At 35.3% G+C, this 21,037-nt stretch overlaps 1 protein-coding gene across 5 annotated transcripts in view; it reads right to left on the bottom strand.

Annotated features, from left to right (window-relative positions):
- The window catches only part of EPHA3 (EPH receptor A3), a 411,826-nt gene that overhangs the window by 71,259 nt on the left and 319,530 nt on the right, over positions 1–21,037 (bottom strand). For 4 of the 5 annotated variants that reach the window (XM_044940608.2, XM_044940609.2, XM_006077277.4 and 1 more), the window contains 2 exons: positions 11,296–11,420; positions 8,337–8,499 (listed from right to left, as the gene is read on the bottom strand). In XM_044940608.2, the coding sequence (XP_044796543.1) occupies positions 8,337–8,499; positions 11,296–11,420 (288 nt within the window). The remainder of the gene's footprint in view (positions 1–8,336; positions 8,500–11,295; positions 11,421–21,037) is intronic. The other variant, XM_006077278.4, reaches the window with a different exon arrangement.

Here is a 21,037-nt window from a genome sequence, read left to right as displayed (position 1 = left end):
AAGGATTAAAGGAGTTAATACAAGTTAAATACTAGAACAGTGCTAAACACATAATAAGGATTTAATAAATCTATTTTTGTTATTTCCTTTTCCTTGTGAAGAACCATAAAAAGTACTCCATATCTTACAAAATTACATATGACAGTCTAATTTTGATATACAAAGTTCTTTATATAATGGTTCCACTCTACTTTTATCAGGCGTTCTTAATAACCCCTAAAAATAGGGTCCAAGAGATTAAAGTTGCTGCATATCCATTCATTAGAAACAATGAAAAGGCAGTATGAAGCATTTAGCAGTGCTGACTGAATTGTCCCTAGGCCAATCTTCTTGAATAGTAATATCCAATAAGCTCTTCCAATGCCAAAATTCAGCTTTATCCCATATATGTTTGTTCCATAAATTGCTTGGATGTTCAAATTACGTACTATACATTTAAACAGGACACCCACACAATGCCTGCTATACTACTATACCAGGTGATATTTTAAGTACTTTATAAACATTAATTAACTTAATCAATATAAAAACCATATGGATTCACGACAGTGATCTTTCCCAGTTTTCAGATAGGGAAACTAAGACATTGAAGACTGAAGTGGCGTGTCACGGTCATCCTAATGGGTGTCAGTTCACGCCAGGGTCCCTTTCTTAACGCCTACACTGTGCCTTCCTTTCGTAGTCACAAAGCACACACTCCAGATTCAGTTTCTGCCCACAGAGGTTCTAAAATATCAGACTGTCAGTTTTCTCAAACATGCCACACTGTTCCATAACGTCTGGACGTCTTGCTTTGGTGGATGCCACCTTTGTTCTATGAAAGTCCTTTTACTCATATATACTCTATAAGTTTTCTGGGGGACTTAGCATAACTTTCTTTCTTTCTTTTCCTTTTTAATGTGCAATAGCAGCACTGGATCAGTACTCCAAAATCTGGAGACTTTAGGCTCATTGACTTTACTTACTAGCTCTGCAATCTCAGGAAGAAAAAAAAAAAAAAAAAAGGAACTCTGTGTCCTAGACCACGGATAAAAATAAATAATAGTATCTGAATAGCTTACTGAACAGGATCAAATTACATGTTTATGAGAATGCCTTACATACTGTCACAAAAATATATGGGTTCTAGAATCAGACCCATAATTTACCAATTGAGTAACTTTAGAAAACTTACTTAACTTCTCTAAGCCTCAGTTTCCTCTTCTATAAAATGATGATAATAAATGTAAAGCACTGACACATAAATAATGTGTGTTAGTCGCTCAGTCATGTCTGACTTTGTGACCCCACGGACTACAGCCATCCAGGCTCCTTTGTTTGTGGAATTCTCCAGCCAAGAATACTGGAGTGGGGTAGCTATTCCCTTCTCCAAGGATCTTCCCAACCCAGGGATTGAACCGGGGTCTGCCACATTGCAGGCAGATTCTTTGACCTGATAGTAAGAAACTTTAAATCACTTAGGAAAATATATGCTCTGCTGAGCCTCTATATGGTTATGGTAAACCAAGATCAAAAACTACTAACTAAATTCCAGATAAAAGTACACTATGTTTTACTAAGAAACATTTATTTGTCTTATGAGTAAAACTTTATAATTAAAAAGATAAAAACTAGAATAATCAATATACTGTTAATTCCAAGCAGGAGGTTTTTTATATCTTCTAAATATCAATCTGTAATAAATAAGAAAAATCCTTAGAGTTCTTATGAAGATATCATTTTGATTTAAAAAATGAAGTGAGAGTTTTGATTTTTTTTCTTTTTTTCCCTAAGACAAAAGTTAATGTTTAAACCTATATTTACTTATTTTTAAACTCTGGAAGAAATCTATAGTAAAATAGTAAGAGTGAATGGATTTTAAAAAAATCAAACAGTGTAATTGAAAGATTTTTATAAATGGAGGAGGGTATTAAACAAAATTCTCTTTCTCTCTATCTTCTTTTCATCTGATCTATCAATCAATGGAAATATAGCAAATATAAAACTTGTTTGCAAAAGTCCTAAGAATCTCATTTTTAAATGGGATATTTCTTAAACCTCAGATACTGATGCCTCATTAGAAGATCATGCATAACATGACCACTGCTCTATCTGTGGTAAATTTGGAATCACATTACAACTGTAGAATTTGAGGTTGGTTTTGCAAATTTACTTATCAGATAGGGTTAACTGCTAATTAAGAATGTGTGAGGTTAGACTGGTGTTCCAAACTATGCATTAATATAATACGTATTTATCTAATGGTGTTCTGTACCTCCTGCTCCTCAATATGCCTAGTTTGTAACACACTATATAATAAATATTTGATTTTTATGGTTCTGTGATTTGTGTTCTCTCTTGTTAAAGCAACTATTCATTTTGGTGTTGTTAATGTCAATAACTATTTAAAAGTTTGAAAAAATTCCGTCTACAATCATTTCAAAATGAGGAACTTTCTTTGTGGCACTTAAAATTTATAAAAAGATTTAGAACTGCAAATTTTAAATTGCAATTATATTTTATTATTGTGGCATCTAAAATTTTAAATTGGTTTTAAACCTCTTCACAGAGGTTTGCACTTCCACAGTACTTTGCATCCTTGTTTTTATGTCCTGAAAGCGTGATTTCTCCGTGTTCATTCCATCACAGGAAGATTAGGCGAGGTCTAACATACAGACTCCATATCTGAGACTTGAATCCTCTGTGCCATCCAAGGGGGATTGGTTCCAGGACCTTCTATAGATACCAAAATTTAAGGATGCTAAAGTCCCTTTTATAAATTGGTGTAGTGTTTACATATAACTTAAACACATCCTGCCTTATATATTGAAGCATCTCCAGATTACTAATAATATATAATAAAAATTAATGCAATGTAAATAGTTGCTGGATTGCCATAAATTAAAGTGCTTTTTAGAATTTTCTGGAATTGTTTTGTGTATATATATATATGTATATATAAAAATTTTATTGAAGTACAGTCTAGTGGATTTTCAATGCTGTATTAGTTAATTTCTGCTGTACAACAAAGTGACAGTTATACATATATATTCTTTTTCAAATTCTTTCCTATTCTATTCCACTATGGTTTTATCACAGGATATTAAATATTGCTGCTGTTATTGTTCAGTTGCTCAGTCTTGTCCAGTTTTTTGTGGCCCTATGGACTGCAGCAGGCCAGGCTTCCTTTCCTGTCCTTCACCATTCCTGGAGCTTGCTCAAGGTCATGTCCACTGAGTTGCCAATGTCATCCAACCATCTCATCCTTTGTCATCCCCCCATCTCATCCTTTATCATCCCCTTCTCCTTGTGCCTTCAATCTTTCCCAGAATCAGTGTCTTTTTCAATGAGTTGGTTCTTCCCATAAGCTGGCCAAAGTGTTGGAGTTCAGCTTCAGCATCAGTCCTTCTAATGAATATTCAGGGTTGAATTCCTTTAGGATTGACCGGTTTGATCTCCTTGCAGTCCATGGGACTCTCAAGAGTCTTCTCCAATACCACAGTTCAAAGGCATCAATTCTTTGGCACTTAGCCTTTTTTATTGTCCCACTCTCACATACATACATGACTACTGGAAAAACCATAGCTTTGACTATATGGAACTTAGTAGGCAAAGTAATGTCTCTGCTTTTTAATTCACTGTATAGGTTTCTCATTGCTTTTCTTCCAAAGAGCATCTTTAATTTCATGGTTGCAGTCACTGTCCACAGTGATTTTGGAAACCAAGAAAATAAAGTCTGTCTCTGCTTCCAGATTTTCCCCGTCTATTTGCCATGAAGTAATGGGACCAGATGCCATGATCTTCGTTTTTTAAATGCTGAGTTTAAGCCAGCATTTTACTTCCTTGTTCATCTTCAGGAAGAAGCTCTTTAATTCTTCTTTGCTTTCTGCCATAAGGGTGGTGTCATTTGCATATCTGAGGTTATTGATATTTCTCCCGGCAATCTTGATTCCAGTTTGTGCTTCATCAAGCCTGGCATTTCACATGATGTACTCTGCATGTAAGTTAAATAAGCAGGGTGACAATATACAGCCTTGACGTACTCCTTTCCCAATTTGGAACCAGTCCATTGTTCCATGTCCAGTTCTAACTGTGGTTTCTTGACCTGCATACAGATTTCGCAGGAGACATATAGGTGGGCTGGTATTCCAATCTCTTAAAAAATTTTCCACAGTTGTCATGATCCACACTGTCAAAGGCTTTAGTGCAATCAATGATGCAGAAGTAGATGTTATTCTGGAATTCTCTTGTTTTTTCAGTGATCCAAAGGATGTTGGTAATTTGATCTCTGATCCTCTGCCTTTTAAAATCCAGTTTGAATATCTGGAAGTTCTCGGTTCACTTATTGTTGAAGCTTGAAGGATTTTGAGCATTACTTTGATAGCATGTGAAATATTGTAATTGTGTGGTAGTTTTAACATTCTTTGGCATTGCCCTTCCTTGGGATTGGAATGAAAACTGATCTTTTCCAGTCCTGTGGCCACTGCTGAGTTCTTCAAATTTGCTGGCATATTGAGTGCAGCACTTTAACAGCATCATCTGCTAGGTTTTGAAGTAGCTCAGCTGGAATTCCATCACTTCACTAATTTTGCTAGCAGTATTGCTTCCTAAGGCCCACTTGACTTCACACTCCAGGATGTCTGGCTCTGTGTGAGTGACCACACCATTGTGGCTCTCTGGGTCATTAAGATCTTTTTTGTATATTTCTTCTGGGTATTCTTATGACCTCTTCTTACTATCTTCTGCTTCTGTTGCTGCTGCTGCTGCTAAGTCGCTTTAGTCGTATCCGACTCTGTGCGACCCCATAGACAGCAGCCCACCAGGCTCCCCTGTCCCTGGGATTCTCCAGGCAAGAACACTGGAGTGGGTTGCCATTTCCTTCTCCAATGCATAAAAGTGAAAAGTGAAAGTGAAGTCGCTCAGTCATGTCCGACTCTTAGCGACCCCATGGACTGCAGCCCACCAGGCTCCTCTGTCCATGGGATTTGCCAGGCAAGAGTACTGGAGTGGGGTGCCATTGCCTTCTCCGCTGCTTCTGTTAGGTCCACACTGTTTCTGTCCTTTATTGGGCCTATCTTTGCATGAAATGCTCCCTTGGTATCTCTAATTTTCTTGAAGAGATCTTTAGTGTTTCCCATTCTATTGTTTTCATCTTTTCCTTTGCATTGTTCATTTAGGAAGGCTTTCTTATCTCTCCTTGCTCTTCTCTCAAACTCTGCATTCAAATGGATATATCTTCTTTCCTTTTCTCCTTTGCCTTTAGCTTCTCGTCTTTTCTCAGTTATTTGTAAGTCCTCCTGAGAACCACTGTGTCTTTTTGCATTTCTTTTCTTGGGGATGGGGATGGCCTGCTGTACAATGTCACAAACCTCAGCCCATAGTTCTTCAGGCACTGTGTCTATCAGACTTAATCCCCTGAATCAATTTGTTACTTCCACTATATAATAGTAAGGGATTTGATTTCATTTATACCTGAATGGTGTCATCTGCATATCTGAGGTTACTGATATTTCTCCCAGCAATCTTGATTCCAGTTTGTTTTTTTGGGGGGCTCCAAAATCACTGCAGATGGTGACTGCAGCCATGAAATTAAAAGACACTTACTCCTTGGAAGGAAAGTTATGACCAACCTAGATAGCATATTGAAAAGCAGAGACATTACTTTGCCAACAAAGGTCCATCTAGTCAAGGCTATGGTTTTTCCTGTGGTCATGTATGGAGAGAATTGGAATGTGAAGAAGGCTGAGTGCCAAAGAATTGATGCTATTGAATTGTGTTGGAGAAGACTCTTTAGAGTCCCTTGGGCTGCAAGGAGATCCAACCAGTCCATTCTGAAGGAGATCTTCCCTGGGATTTCTTTGAAAGGAATGATGCTAAAGCTGAAACTCCAGTACTTTGGCCACCTCATGCAAAGAGTTGACTCATTGGAAAAGACTGATGCTGGGAGGGATTGTGGGCAGGAGGAGAAGGGGACGACAGAGGATGAGATGGCTGGATGGCATCACTGACTCGATGGACATGAGTTTGAGTGAACTCCTGGAGTTGGTGATGGACAGGGAGGCCTGGCGTGCTGCGATTCATGGGGTCGCAAAGAGTTGGACATGACTGAGCGACTGAACTGAACTGAACTGAACTGGTACCTGAATGGCCTACTGGTTTTCCCCATGTTCTTCAATTTAAGTCTGAATTTTGCAACTAGGAGTTCATGATCTGAGCCACAGTCAGCTCCTGGTCTTGTTTTTGCTGATTGTACAGAGGTTTCCCATTTTTGGCTGCATAGACAATAAATAATCTGATTTCAGTATTGACCATCTGGTGATATCCATGTGTACAGTCATCTCTTGTGTTTTTGGAAGAGGGTTTGCTATGACCAGTGTATTTTCTTGGCAAAACTCTGTTTGCCTTTGTCCTGCTTCATTTTGTACTCCAAGGCCAAACTTGCCTGTTTGGTCCAGATATCCCTTGACTTTCTACTTTTGTACATTTTTGATTCAAGGTTGTTTGGATCTGTGAATGTGGAACCCATAGATCTTGAGGGTCAACTGTGTAGATTTATGTTTTTGAGGATGGAAGCACCCTTTTGAGTAGAGGAATTGTCATGTTTCAGCTGTGAGCTCATAAATTCTAACACTAGGTTCTCATACCTTGCAGAAGGTAGAGCTAGCATTTCTAATTGTCTGACAAAAAATGTGCGATAAAATATTTATTTTATCATGTTAACTTAAACAGCTTTTATAATTTTTGTTAATCTTGAATATTTCTATGAAACATGAAATTTGGGCATGAAATTCTACCATACCAATAACAATGTAATTTTGTATCATGAGTCAAATATTTACAAAATAGGAAATATAGATACGGAGAGAAAAGGCATCTTGAAACTGTCAAAAGAGATTACTGGGTTTCATTTCAATTGTATGCTGGGCATTGTCAGACTCTCCCTTGATAATCTGTTTCTAAAGAGTGTTCATCTTTGTCTTTGACCCTGTTTTACAACTGTGAAATTAGTTCTAAGTAAAAAACTAAGAATAGTTATATACAGTATATAATTTTTCTCATTACAATTAGAATGATTCATTAACTAGAGACATGACTGTTTTATGTTAGAAAAGATGACCTCAATCATTATATTTATTGTCCTACAGTATATTAACCAGATTTGGATTAACCAATTTATGTAAGTTTTCCTGATGGTCTACACTCATACACACAAACAGACACAAACATGTATGTATATGTATATATGTATTTGTTCTTCATGCTGCTGCTGCTGCTGAGTCACTTAAGTCGTGTCCGACTCTGTGTGACCCCATAGACCACAGCCCACAAGGCTCCCCTGTCCCTGGGATTCTCCTGGCAAGAACACTGGAGTGGGTTGCCAGTTCCTTCTCCAATGCATGAAAGTGAAAAGTGAAAGTGAAGTTGCTCAGTCGTGTCTGACTCTCAGCGACCCCATGGACTGCAGCCTTCCAGCCTCCTCCATCCATAGGGTTTTCTAGGCAAGAATACTGGAGTGGGGTGCCATTGCCTTCTCCATATTTCCCTTTAAATCTGTTTAATTTGTTACTAGCTTCTTCATTAATAAGGTAAATGAAATCTTTAATCTGTGTTTATTTTAATTAATATTGTAGACATGATTTTATCTTTTTAAAATTATATTTTAGTTGAGGTTTTTTCTAATATGAACCAAATGCATTTGAAGAAAAGCAGAGTGCTATTGGGAAAATGTTTGCCAATTTTATAAATTTAGAGTCAGACACACAGGAATATCCAAATTACTTGTGAATGTGAATGAGGTGATGAATGAAGTTTAGATATCCTTAATCTCCAAATGATACTAGATCCATGAGAATTAAAACAATATTAAGTTCCTCATGGATCATCAAGTTTCTTTCTTTATAGTTCATTTAACCATGCAATGAACCTGGAATATCTGAATTAAGAGGTACTTTAATATTCAAGTTAACTTTAATATTAAAGTTAAAAGATTGCCATGAACATTGTAATGTTCCTCAAAGACATTTATGTCCAATAGAAGATTAGAAGCATTCCAGGCATTAGAATATGTTCCATTTGAAAAAAGAGAAAAAAAAAGATATACACTTACACAAGCATAAGTATACATATACAATGCTATGCAAAATTATTAAATGTTCCCCAAGCAATAGTGAAGGACAGGGGAGCCTGGCATGCGGCAGTCCATGGGGTAGCAAAGAGTCAGACACGACTTAACTACAACAAGAAGCAATATACTCTCAATGTATTACATATTTAACTAAAACTGATTGTGAGAATGAATTATCAGACATCTTTGCAACAGCCTTTCCCTCATACACTATATTGAAGAAAATACGTACAGTCTGGACTGGTTTCAAACTCAAACTTGCGACTGTTGGTCCCATATCCAGCTGCGGTCCGGGCTCGGATTTGGAATACGTATGTAGTATCAGGCTTGAGGCTACTGATGGTAACATTAGTGCCTCGTGCCCTGAGAATCGTGTAACTTGTTTCTTGTTCCTGCTTTGAGGTAAGAAAAATCATGTTAAAACCGAATCTTCCTAGTCATGTCAGATGGTAAAAAGCTGAACCCCTCTAAACCAGTTCTTTTACATTTAACACAGCTCATATGATGGATAAGATATGACAATTGTTTAACTCTCTGAATGTAATAGAGGCATTTTTAAGCTAAAAATATTTATAGAATGTCCCATCTTGGATAAAATAATCTGTTCCCTGCAAATAATGCAGAAAAAATTAGTCTTAATTTTTGCCAGTTAATGAATATGTGGATGAAAATAAGTTATCTTCAAAGCCAGAGCTGAATGAAAGCTTCAGTCTAGTTTTAAGAATAAACTTTCAAAGAGGAAAATATCCCTTGAATTAAGCTTAACAGGCATCTCAGAAATATTTCTATTAACTGTAAACTATTAAATTTAAGAAGGTCCAAGTTTTATGCACAATTCTACATTAATAACTTCCTTAGTATCAACTATATTTGCAATGTGTTTAATCTAAGTCAGTGTGGTTTAGTAGAGATGAAAATCTTCAGATAAATGTCTAGAAATATTTCCCCAAAGAGTTCACCATTGTACATTGGGAGGTTCACATTGCACATGAATTATAAAGGCTTTTTGTGTCAAGCCTTGTTTATGAAAATTGACTTTACATAGAATTGTGTTTTTCCTTTAACATAGATTAGTATATAAGTACCTAAGTTCAAGTAATGGTGGAATGTCCCTGGTACCTGGGGTGGGCCTGGAATAGGAGATATAGAACAATGCATATCCTCAATGCAAACTAAATAGAATATTACAGAAAAAAAAGTCATGCATTACATATACTTTTTACCTAAAGATGCTGGTTATGTATCAGATAGCATTTGAGTTAGTATATTAAATAATGAAGAAGGCTGAATATATTTACTTTACAGAAATCATTATTTTATGTGTTAAAAAATTTATTAAGCATATATCTACATGGTTGTATTCATCATCATTAATGAACTAAATAGTCAAGACCTTGACTAGTCAAATCTAGTCAAAGTTAGATCTTTTAGGGCTTAAATCTTACTGAAACATTAAAAATATTTCTAAGTATCATACATATTTGGAAAAAAGTTTTAATTTCAAAATTTATGAATATTTGCTATAAATATCTGTATAAAGTAATTTAAAATAATATACATAAGTATACATTGACTTTAAAATGCATAGACAATAAAAATAGATTCAGTCACTTTTTCCTATGCTAGTTAATATTGTTTCAAAATATTGTTTTATGCTTTCTTTGAAATAAGTTCAGAAAATGATTTATGTTTGTAAAAGATATGAATGTAGGTTAGTAGTATGTTTGAATCAGCGCTACAGAAAAGTTGGGTGTTCCCTGGTTCTGCTATCCCGTCTGAACTGAGGTGCATCATTAATTACCTTTTTATTGTGTTGTATCATCTATAAAACATGGATTCTTATATTTGCTATCTTGTCACATTTTTAAAAATAGAAGATTATGATCAAATGGGTATTTGACAGTACCACAGTGGATCACTGAAAGCTAGGAGGTAATTTATTGATACTATGATTTTGGCACAATGAAGTTTATTAGGTCTCACTTTCTCTGTCAAAGAGACATATCCTTTTCCCTATAGGGGGCAGTATGAAAAAAATGGCATCATACTTGTGAAATACTTTAACTTCAAAAAAAGCATAACTACATGGTGCAGAGAAATGCTTATACATTAGATTTTTTTTGCATAACTGACCATACCACTAATTCTCACATCTCTTAATGATCCATTTTCATTTAGAAGAAGATATGCAACACAGGGGAAAACATATTACATGAGGAGTGATGACTGTCAGAATTCAAAACAGAGAACCAATGTTTATTAGCAATGAGGCTATGAGAAATTCAAATGTCACTCTCAGTTTTTGTAATTGTAAAAGAACCTATTTACTTACTCTCATCAGATTATCAAACAACTCAAAATAATGTATGTAGACGTGTTCTGTAAATAGAAGCTATCAATACACAATTCATTTTAAAATACTTTGTAAACTGCAGCAGATAAATGAATATGTTGTGTTCATATTAGTAGCTATGAAACCACCCAGCTCTATTGATAAGGTTTGAATACATCTTGTTTTCAAACCTCACCATAATTTATAACCAGGGAGAAATAAGTGGTACCTAGAGTGATGAAATATCATGGCCTGAATTATACTTACAAATAATTATGTACTTATTTTTTATAATTGTATTACCAAACACAATTTTATAATGTGAGGCACACATACTCCCATCTTCTAATCTCCTTGTACAAAGTAAAGAAAGCTTTCATCATCAGCTCACTGATATAATGGTTTTGTTACCAGTTCAACATTCCTATCGGTATTGAATAAAATTCATGTGAATGTGAAGATCAGAAAATGATGCTTAATGCAATGAACTTAGGAATGAACTTATGAATGAACTTGATGCAATGAACTTAGGAACTTCATCGATAGATGAAGGAATTGCTATATAATGGTTGTTTAGAACAAGGGTCTCCTGTGGAAGACACAAATGTCATCTCTAATATCATAACTAGATGGCTTACGTTCAATGGTAACATCTTTGCTATGGCTTATTTCTGTAGAATGGGGGATATTCAATACAATAATTCCTAAACCCTCCTCTACCTATAAATCAAAGGTAGCACATGACCAGAGTTCTAAATAGAGCATTTTTACTAGTCATTCGTTTCTTTGCAAGAGTGTACTCATGAGAAAATAACCTCTTTCCTGACACAATTCAACTCTTTTAACATTATCTCCCCACCTTTTCGTAGTATTTGACCTCATAGTCCAATATGATCCCATTAGGGTGTTCAGGTTCTTGCCAGGATAAAGAAATGCTGTTTCTGGATGTCCGGTCTTTCTTAATCGTCATGACAGGTGATGGAGCTGTAAAGAGAGGATGGGAGGGTATGATGGGAAAAGGAAAATTAATTGGATTGGGAAGGGCAGTAAAGAAGAGCAGAGAGGGAAGGGGACAAGCAAATGGAACCTATCATTGTTCTAATCTTGGCAAGAAAGCACTATTTCCATTTCAAAGGCTCTTGAGTATTAATCTGGCCCCATATCAAGCCTCAGCAGCTGGATTATAGCCCTGGTACATAGAGGCCTATGGAAAATGAGCTGAGATTTTCAGCTGCTGGTGGACTAGTGGCAAGTGAGCAGATGTTTTCAATCTGCTACTATAATGTAAGCAATGAAATATATTTGATATATTAAAAAAGAAAAAAACATTAGGACTACCTATTTGTTATAATGTTGCAAAGTTATGAATACCAGAGTCTTCAGCTCATTGATAACATTTTCATATGCAACTCTGTAAGAGGACTGGAATCCATTATGCACAAGGAGTCCCATGGTATCCATAGGTAATAATAATATTTAGTGTATTGTAAAATAGATAGGATTTAGGACATAGTAAAATAGATCTTGACTTCTGACAAAAAAGCTCTCATGAATAAAAATATATATACCAGGAAACAATAATCTCTACTTTTACATTTCCACTTCTTAAAAAAGTATATTTAATAAGAAGTACTGAGGAAGTGGGTGCTCTTCGTGTCACAATTCTCTAGATATATTTTGAGGCCCTTATTGGGTGGTGACTGTTATGTTTTTCCTATGCATTATCAAAAATATCAATATGAATAAAAAACATCTGTCTGGATCAGATATCACAGGGTCACCATGTTTTCTAATGGAAGATTAAACATGTTTTAAGTGATATCATACTTCAAATCCTTCCATTAAAAAGAAAAATGCATACTATCCATCAATGCACTCTTGGTTTCAAATCTCAGTCTTGGTACACTGGCCAACCAAAATCCCCACTGTGAAGTTCAGCAGCGTTCTTCCCTAACGGAATGCAGTAAAACAAATTACAAACACGAAACAAACAAAAATCAAGAGTTCTCAGGAACACTAACTGTTGAATTGCTTTCATTACTAAGGGACATATTTTTTAAAGATTTTTCTCAAATCAAGGATTATTAGAACGCCATGTATTTGCCTTTCCTATAAGAGCTAGCAATAGATGTTTCCTATATGGGGTCGCAAAGAGTCGGACACGACTGAGCGACTGATCTGATCTTATATGTGGATTTGCTGTTTCTATGATTATCAGATATCATTATTATTATTAACATTATTATGATTATCTTGCCAGCTTTTGCATCCAAACTGCCATCCAAATTATTCCTGTCTATAAATGCCTTTTATTTTGTTCTTTACTTAAAAATAGAGCTTTCATTAAACTTCCCTTGTGACACTTCTTTACTAAGTGTAAACTTAAAGCATTTATTACAGCAAATTTTCTGTCTTCTTATTTCTACTATATGTCATGTCTTATGAGTTTTTGTAATTACAGTCTCATTATTTTAATGGCCAGGGGATGATCACTTCATTTTTTTCCAAAGTAAAATGTAAGTGTTGCTTTTATGATGGAAAAGTAAAATCATTTCTTTTATCACATTTCACACCCATTAACAATTAATATACTTTCATGTGGCCTTCCCCGGTGGCTCAGTTGGTAGAGAACCTGCCTGTAATACAGGAGATGTGGGTTGGATCTGTGGGTCAGGAAGATCCCCTGGAGAAGGGCATGGCAACCCACTCCAGTATTCTTGGTAGAGATTCCCATGGATAGAACTCTATGGCGGGCTACAGCCCATAGAACTGCAGAAAGTCATACACTTCTGAAGCAACTGAGCAGGCATGCATGCACGCATACATTCATGTAACTGATATCATTTACCTTTCATGTTTGCCTTTTGTATATTCAATAGTATTTTATTTTTCAAACTTGCCTCACAATATCCCCAACCCTAACACTGAGGCAGTTTGCTGCTCTGAAATTGATTTTATGTTAAGGATAAATTATTTTACACATATTTAGTTGAAATTTTATAAACTTATTCAAAATTTATAATCATGTCAGTGAGTTAGAAATAAATAGCAGGTATGTTAAATTTTTAATAATTAATTTCTTTTTATTTACTCTAATATTTAGAAAAACAATTTATTATTTTGTTGTTACTAGAATAATTTCAGTCCCAATATCATTGCTAATAATTTTGCTTTTTTTTGTACAAAAAAATGGAGACATTTCAACAAGTTTCCTCCTGAAGTAAATCCATTAATAGAATGACTTCTAATGCATGCTTACAGGGCATTTCAAACACGCAGAATGTTGGAACACTATCCTATTAAACCCATGGAGACCCTCCCTATTTAATTTCATATCGCTCGAAACTGGTTTATTTTCCTTAACAGTTAAAATATATTTTCAAAGAAGTTTTGAAAATTACCAGGTATAGCATCTCTCCTTAAAACAGAAGAAAGAGAAAATAATTTGTTTCTAAGAACAATTGTGAAGAGTATCACATAAACTTTTTAGTGAATGCTTTCCAGGCTCTTTTGGGGACCTGCCTAAGTTTTACTGCTTCTGCACTGTGCAAGACTTTATAACTGTTGAAATTCTTCAAAGGTCTTTGAGCAAGCTGCAGGGCCCTGCTGGATTGTAATAAATAGCCTTTTGTAATTCCACACTTACTTAAGTAGAAGCAATTGCTCAAAGCTTGTGCCATCTCTAAGTTAAATGAACTCTTTCTGATTGCTGCTTTTAGGTCCCTGTTAAGTCATTTGTTCTGCTCTTTTAATACACGCCCCTTGTGTTGGCTGCGTTTCAGGAGTTCCAGTACAGTGCACCAGCTGAAATCCCATTATGCGTAGGTAATGCTCATCAATATTTTAATATTAATCAATAATTAACAAAATCTGTTTTTCTATCCTCTAATAAATAATTTTAAGACATAATAAAATATACTGTAGGAAGAGACAAATTCCATGAGCACTCGGCTGTATCCATGCTTTCTAAATGGTTTCCTAGCATACTTTTAAATTCATGTCTTAAAGTATAATTTACCCATACTTGCTCATGTGTTGTGATACAATTTGTAATATTAATGAGAAACAGTAATATGGATTACATTTTTTTTGTTAGTTTTCAGGTATCGAAGAGTGATTTGTTCAAAATAATTTTCCAAATTCATCAGTTCAGTTCAGTCACTCAGTCGTGTCGGACTCTTTGCGACCCCATGAACCACAGCACACCAGGTCTCCCTGTCCATCACCAACTCCCAGAATTTACCCAAACTCATGTCCATTGAGTTGGTTATGCCATCCAACCATCTCATCCTCTGTCATCCCCTTCTCTTGCTGCCTTCAATCTTTTCCAGCATCAGGGTCTTTTCAAATGAGTCAACTCTTTGCATAAGGTGGCCAAAGTTTTGGAGTTTCACCTTCACCATCAGTCCTTCCAATGTACACCCAGGACTGATCTCCTTTAGGATGGACTGGTTGGATCTCCTTGCAGTCCAAGGGACTGTCAAGAGTCTTCCCCAACACCACAGTTCAAAAGCATCAATTCTTCAGCACTCAGCCTTCTTCACAGTCCAACTCTCACATCCATACATGACTACTGAGAAAACCATAGCCTTGACTAGACGGACCTTTGTTAGCAAAGTAATATCTTTGCTTTTTAATATACTATCTAGGTTGGTCATAACTTTCCTTCCAAGGTGGTGTCATAGTGAATTTGCTTTTAATTTCATGGCTGCAATCACCATCTGCAGTGATTTTGGAGCCCCAAAAGATAAAGTTTGCCACTGTTTCTCCATCTATTTGCCATGAAGTGATGGGACTGGATGCTATGATCTTAGTTTTCTGAATGTTGAGCTTTATGCCAACTTTTTCACTCTCTTCTTTCACTTTCATCAAGAGTCTCTTTAGTTCTTCTTCACTTTCTTCCATAAGGGTGGCAATTCATAGAAATTCTTATTTTTCTATATAAAAGAACCATAGTACTCCCAGGTGGCTCAGTGGTAAAGAACCTGCCTGCCACTTCAGGAGACAGGAGACGCAGGTTCAATCCCTGGGTTGGGAAGATTGCCTGGAGTAGGAAATGGCAACCCATTCCAGTATTCTTGCCTGGAAAATTCTATGGAAAGAGGAGCCTCGGGGGCTACAGTCCATGGAGTTGCAGAGAGTTGAATAAGACCAAGCAACTGAACACACACACACTGCAATGTATGTCATACATTTGACTTTTTCTCATTTCTCTGTTTATGTTTTTTTCTTAACTTGTGATTTTAAAGAATGGTGGGTAATAATTGGATGAAAAAAAGTCCTAAGATTAGAGAAATGCTTGGAAGGAGAGTGAAAAGTTACCCAGGAGGAGGAGGAAGCATAGGTTTTTCCCTAGCAAAGTGCTGGCATATAAACTAAAACAGGAATTACTGATGAACCCCACAACAGCCCAAGGTTAAGAGATTTATTCTGCTGACTTGCTTATATACCGTAAATGATATATAATTACAAGGATTCTCTTACTAATAGGAAGAAGTTGATGACAAAGTAGGCTGCTATGAAACAGGTCCAGGAATTTACACAGTATAGTAAATGAATAATTTTGTAGGGGAAAAAAAATGAAGAAATTGGTAAGAAGAAAAATTAAGACAGTAGGAAGGTAAAAATTTCCAGTAAGTCAATGACTTTTTAAAATACTATCTTGGTTGTAACATACATTTGTGTTGTGTTTGAGGGGGACCAAATTTTTGATCCTTTGTTTTTGCTATTCTGGGTATATTTGGATATATGTGCTCTTTGGAAAATAAAGAAAGGAGATATGATATACTTGGTTATATTTATTTTTATGAAAAATTTATTTTTATTTTTCAAAATAAAATTTTATTTTTAACTAAAATATTTCTTAAAAGAATACAAATAAAGAGAAAAATAGTGAAGGTTGGGAGGAAAGAAAAGACCAATAAATCAAACAGTTAATCATCTTCCATGAAGTTTTTCTGAAGTTACACTGCACCACTGAAAAGTTTTGAACACTCTGAATATTGAAAAATTTATTAACGTGTGGTGTCATAGTGAATTTGCTCATGGCTCTTTCAATTCATCCTTTTAAAATGTTCTCAGCCTCTAATTAAAATAAATAAATTTAATTTAAAAAAAAGACAACAGATATTTCACCCCGTATTATCCAGTACTAGCTTTTGTGAAATCTAGTATTAAAATACTTTTCAATTTCTGTACTAAGGAGACATACCTTCCTGGGAACCAAGGGCTGAATCATTCCCTGAGTATTTTCTTTCCTATTTGCTGGACACTGTGATGGCCATCTCTTGAATCACATCAATGACTAGTCCAGAAGACAGACAGAGATGAGCAACCCTTAATAGTTCATAATTGAACATTAATTATTTATTTATAGAGGACTGGTAAGATTTTCTTTCAATACCAGCCTAACCTGAGCCATTGACTGCATCTAATGAAATAATAGAAACAAACAAACAAACAAAACAAATTACAACAGGGAAGCAAAGATATTAGGCTAAGAAAGGATTTTTTGTAAAGAGATCTGGTTAGAGATGGGGCGTGTGTAATTGACAATTTGCCTTTTAATCACACAACACTTGCACAGGTCACATATACTGACAGACATGGAAGGGCTTCATTATTTTAACGATGGTGTTTTTAAGTTACATTTACTACTATTCTGCAACTAAAATATGATCCATCCTTAGAATCAGGAAGTCAAAACTTCAAAATTCAATTCCTAAAGGATCTGGTTTGGTTCGTTTGTTTTTATTGGGACTTTCCTCTTTCTGGGTTTGGGAATTTCTAATGAACCTCTGAGGTATCTCTGTGGTTTAAAGATTGGACAAGTTAAAGTAATAACAAAATGGCTCAGTTTTTCTAAGTGAGCCAAAGCTTTAAAAAATTATCTCCATGGGAAAATATCATGTAGTAAATGGTTGAAAGATTTTTCCTTTGAATCAGGCATGCCTTTAAACGCCTTACTCTCTTATTTTTTTGTACCATTCATTACAATGCCCACTTTAGAACATTTCCTTCTTAGTTTTTTCAGAAGTGAACATTTCTATTAAATCCAGAAACACTCTTGAGTTTGAATGAACATAATCATTCATAGCTTAATGTTTTCCATTTCACCACCCCTGTCGTGATTTTCCCAACTTGTTGTTCTCTGCAATTTCCTGTTTTGGTCCCAGGACTCACCACTTTTACAGTCTAACCAGTTTGAATTTCAGCTATACTTCATATATTCCCCCTCACCAATAACACTGCATGCCAGTCAGCTTCAGCATCAGAAAGCCGATAAATTTCCTCTCTACTCAGTTCTTCCCTCTCCTCAGTTATTTTCCAGCCCTGCTTCAGTTCAAACCCTTGCCATTTTTCATGTGCACTGGATTCTGTGTTTTCATCTCAATATTTACAGAACTTCCTTCAATTTTCTATACATTTTTGATGATCTATCATTCATAAAGCAAATGAAACATTAAACCCCCCTTCAAAAATCTCATAATTTCAAAGCAGTTTTCCTAAATTTAACTAAAAAATAAGCTTCAATGGAAAGGTATAGCAATCTCAATTGTGAAGAATTTGATGTCAGAAAACTTTTAAGATCACGCATTTGGGAAATTTTGGAGTATCATAGGATATGTAATTTGAAATAATTACATTATTATTTAAGATTCCTCATTAGACTGTAGTGATAAATATGTACCAGCTTTACCATTTATTGTTCTCCTTTCAAAGTAAAATTTTGAAGACAATACCTTTGGCCATCTGCCTACAATTGTACTTGCCATACCTTCCCTGTCTGGAACACTCTTTCTCTTCTCTTTTCCATTGGAAAAATCTCTTCTACTCATCATCTTTAGAAATCCATTGCTAATTTAATTGCCCCATAAAGCTTTTTCTGGGTCCCTCAGACAATAGTTAATCAGTTCCGTTCTCTGTTCTGATATATAGTATAGTTGTTAATTCTATTATTATTTAGCCAAACACATTGTGTTGCAATTATATCATTTGGTTATCTGCACGTCTTCCCATCAGATTATAGGTTCCTTAGAGTCTTTACTGCCTAGCATCACATTAAATCTGTATAAATCTAGTTATTCAGTTTGGTTAGCTTTGCAGTAAGATATACAATATACTTTGTGACTAGTTCCTTTGAAAGATAACCTTATTTAGCTCTTGACTTAATATTAAAATAACAACATTCAAATAAAAATGAAAATTATAGTATGTTAAACAGAGATACTTTTTCTATAAAATTATCCCATCTATTTTGTATAGTAAAGAGAAAAAAATTTTAAACTGAATCAATAGTGTTGGGAGAAAAACATTCTAAAACGTATACATCAAAAGTAAATTTTGAGGATCTCTCCACCTACATTTTGTTAATGGAGTATATAGAGGGGAAAATTCTCGTAAAAATTTTAGGCTTCTCTGTTCTAAATGTCTAAAAGACTCTAAAATTTTAATTATTGAGTTTTGAATAACTCACAGTAGTTTTAGAGTGGAGAATGCAGTTAAAATATATAACCTCATTCCCATTTCAGCATGGAGCAATAAAAGAGAAAAAAAACTTTATTAATAGAACAGTTTATTTCATAGGTGTTTATCGCATGAATTCATTGAAAGATGCTGTTTTTGATTTTTAAAATTGATCTTTACATTTATATTTTAACATCATGTTCTCCTTCTATTAATACCATTCAATATCCTCATAGAATTGGATCAGTCTTCAATATGTCATTTTAAAAAATCAAGTTCTTCTTGTATTTCTCCATTATTCTCACTACTATCACACTCACCACACTCTAACACTTCTAGTCACCAAATGTGTGGGTTCCCCCACACTAATCAATTCTGATTTGGTTTCCTACAATCTGACTTGAGAAGGGAATGGCTACCCACTCCAGTATTCTTGCCTGGAGAATACCATGGATAGAGGAACCTGGTGGACCCCAGTCTATGGGATCGCAAAGAATTGAACTCAACTGAGTGACAAAGACTTCCACTTGAAGATAGAATTATATTCCATGGGTTAGAAGCTGAGCCTCACAACACTGCTCCTCATCTCGGATGTCCATTATTATTAGAAGCTTTCCAGGTTACTCACAACTTCTGTATGACTTGCCTACAAACTGGGGGTTCCCATGACCCTCTGTGCTAGTTCAATTAATTTGTTAGAGCTACTCACAGAACTCAGGGAAACATATTTACCAGTTTATTAATATGGTAAAGAGTACAGAAGAACAGTCAGGTGAAGAGACATAGGGCAAGGTCTGGGAAGGCCTTAAGTGCAGGAGCTTGTCTCTATGAGTTGGGGTGTGTTCACTGACCTGGAAGACCTAATAACCCCATACTATTGGGATTTTTATGGAAGTTCTATCACATAGGCATCATGGATCATTAACTCCAATTTCAGTCCTTCTCCCTTATCAAAGGAATTGGGTGGGCTGAAAATTTCAGGTGTCGAATAAAGGCTTGGTCTTTCTGGTGACTAGCCATCCTCCAGAAGCCTTTCAGGAGTCCATCTAGGGTCTCCTCATTAGAACAACACACTCCAATCACTCAAAAAATTGCAAGGGCTTCAGAGGCCTGTGTTTGGAACCAGAGTAGAAGACAAAAGGACGGAAGATATTCCTAGTACTCTTACCACTTAGGAAATTATGAGTTTTAGGAGTTCTGTGCCAGAAACAGGAGACAGAGACTAATGAAAATATTTTCTATTATTTTATATACATGATAAGACTTTGAAAATCTATGGGGGTAATCATAGTTTTCATTATGAAAGAGGTTAATATTGATACATTGCTATTATTATGGCTTTTATTATCCATAATTCTGAAATTAAAAAATCATGTAGGTAAGAAGTAACAAAAATAGAGCAAACAAAGATTTCTTTTAAAATTGGTTGTCTTTGAAAAATGCAGTATACAAGCAAACTTGTTATAAAATATTGAGATTCTGAGAGACATTATATACATTTATAGCATCAGTACATTTTGGAAACAAAATAATGTCCTTTGGATTTGCCGAGATATTCTACAATATTTTTCTCCCTTAAAGTTCTTTGGAGACCTGTGAATACTGTCAACATGTCTGCAGTCTTGGAGTTCAGTGAGCCCTAATCAAGGACATCACACACTGGTGTACAAGGCAATGAAAATGACAGGTGGTTTATTTATTTAAATACATGTGTGTGTGTGTGTGTGTGTGTGTAGCCTAAGGTTCTTTCTTTACACATATAATGTGATGCTCATGGAGGGTCTGATTGTCATTTTATATAAGACAACTAAAATTCAATTACATTTAGAGCATTCTTTTCTTCATCAATTACACAAGAAGCATAAAATACTCTCAAAATTCCATGACAGATAGACCTTTAGCTATGTATACATTATTTTTAAATATGCAATATCCTTTATATCATTCCTGAAAATCCAAACCTCACACTTCTAAGGCCTGAGCCTAAATTTAGAAAAGTGCATTCCAGAGATAATACAAACAATCTACATTAAAAGGATAGAATCTTCCCTCCCAGAGAGCTGCAAGTTGTCTGAGAAATTCCTCACTTCATGAGATTTCTAAATACCTTAAAATTTCCAGAAGATACAACTTGG

Source organism: Bubalus bubalis, chromosome 1, assembly GCF_019923935.1.
Source record: "Bubalus bubalis isolate 160015118507 breed Murrah chromosome 1, NDDB_SH_1, whole genome shotgun sequence".
NCBI lineage: Eukaryota > Metazoa > Chordata > Mammalia > Artiodactyla > Bovidae > Bubalus > Bubalus bubalis.
Note: the sequence above shows the minus strand (reverse complement) of the source record. Positions and strands in the feature narration are given on the sequence as shown.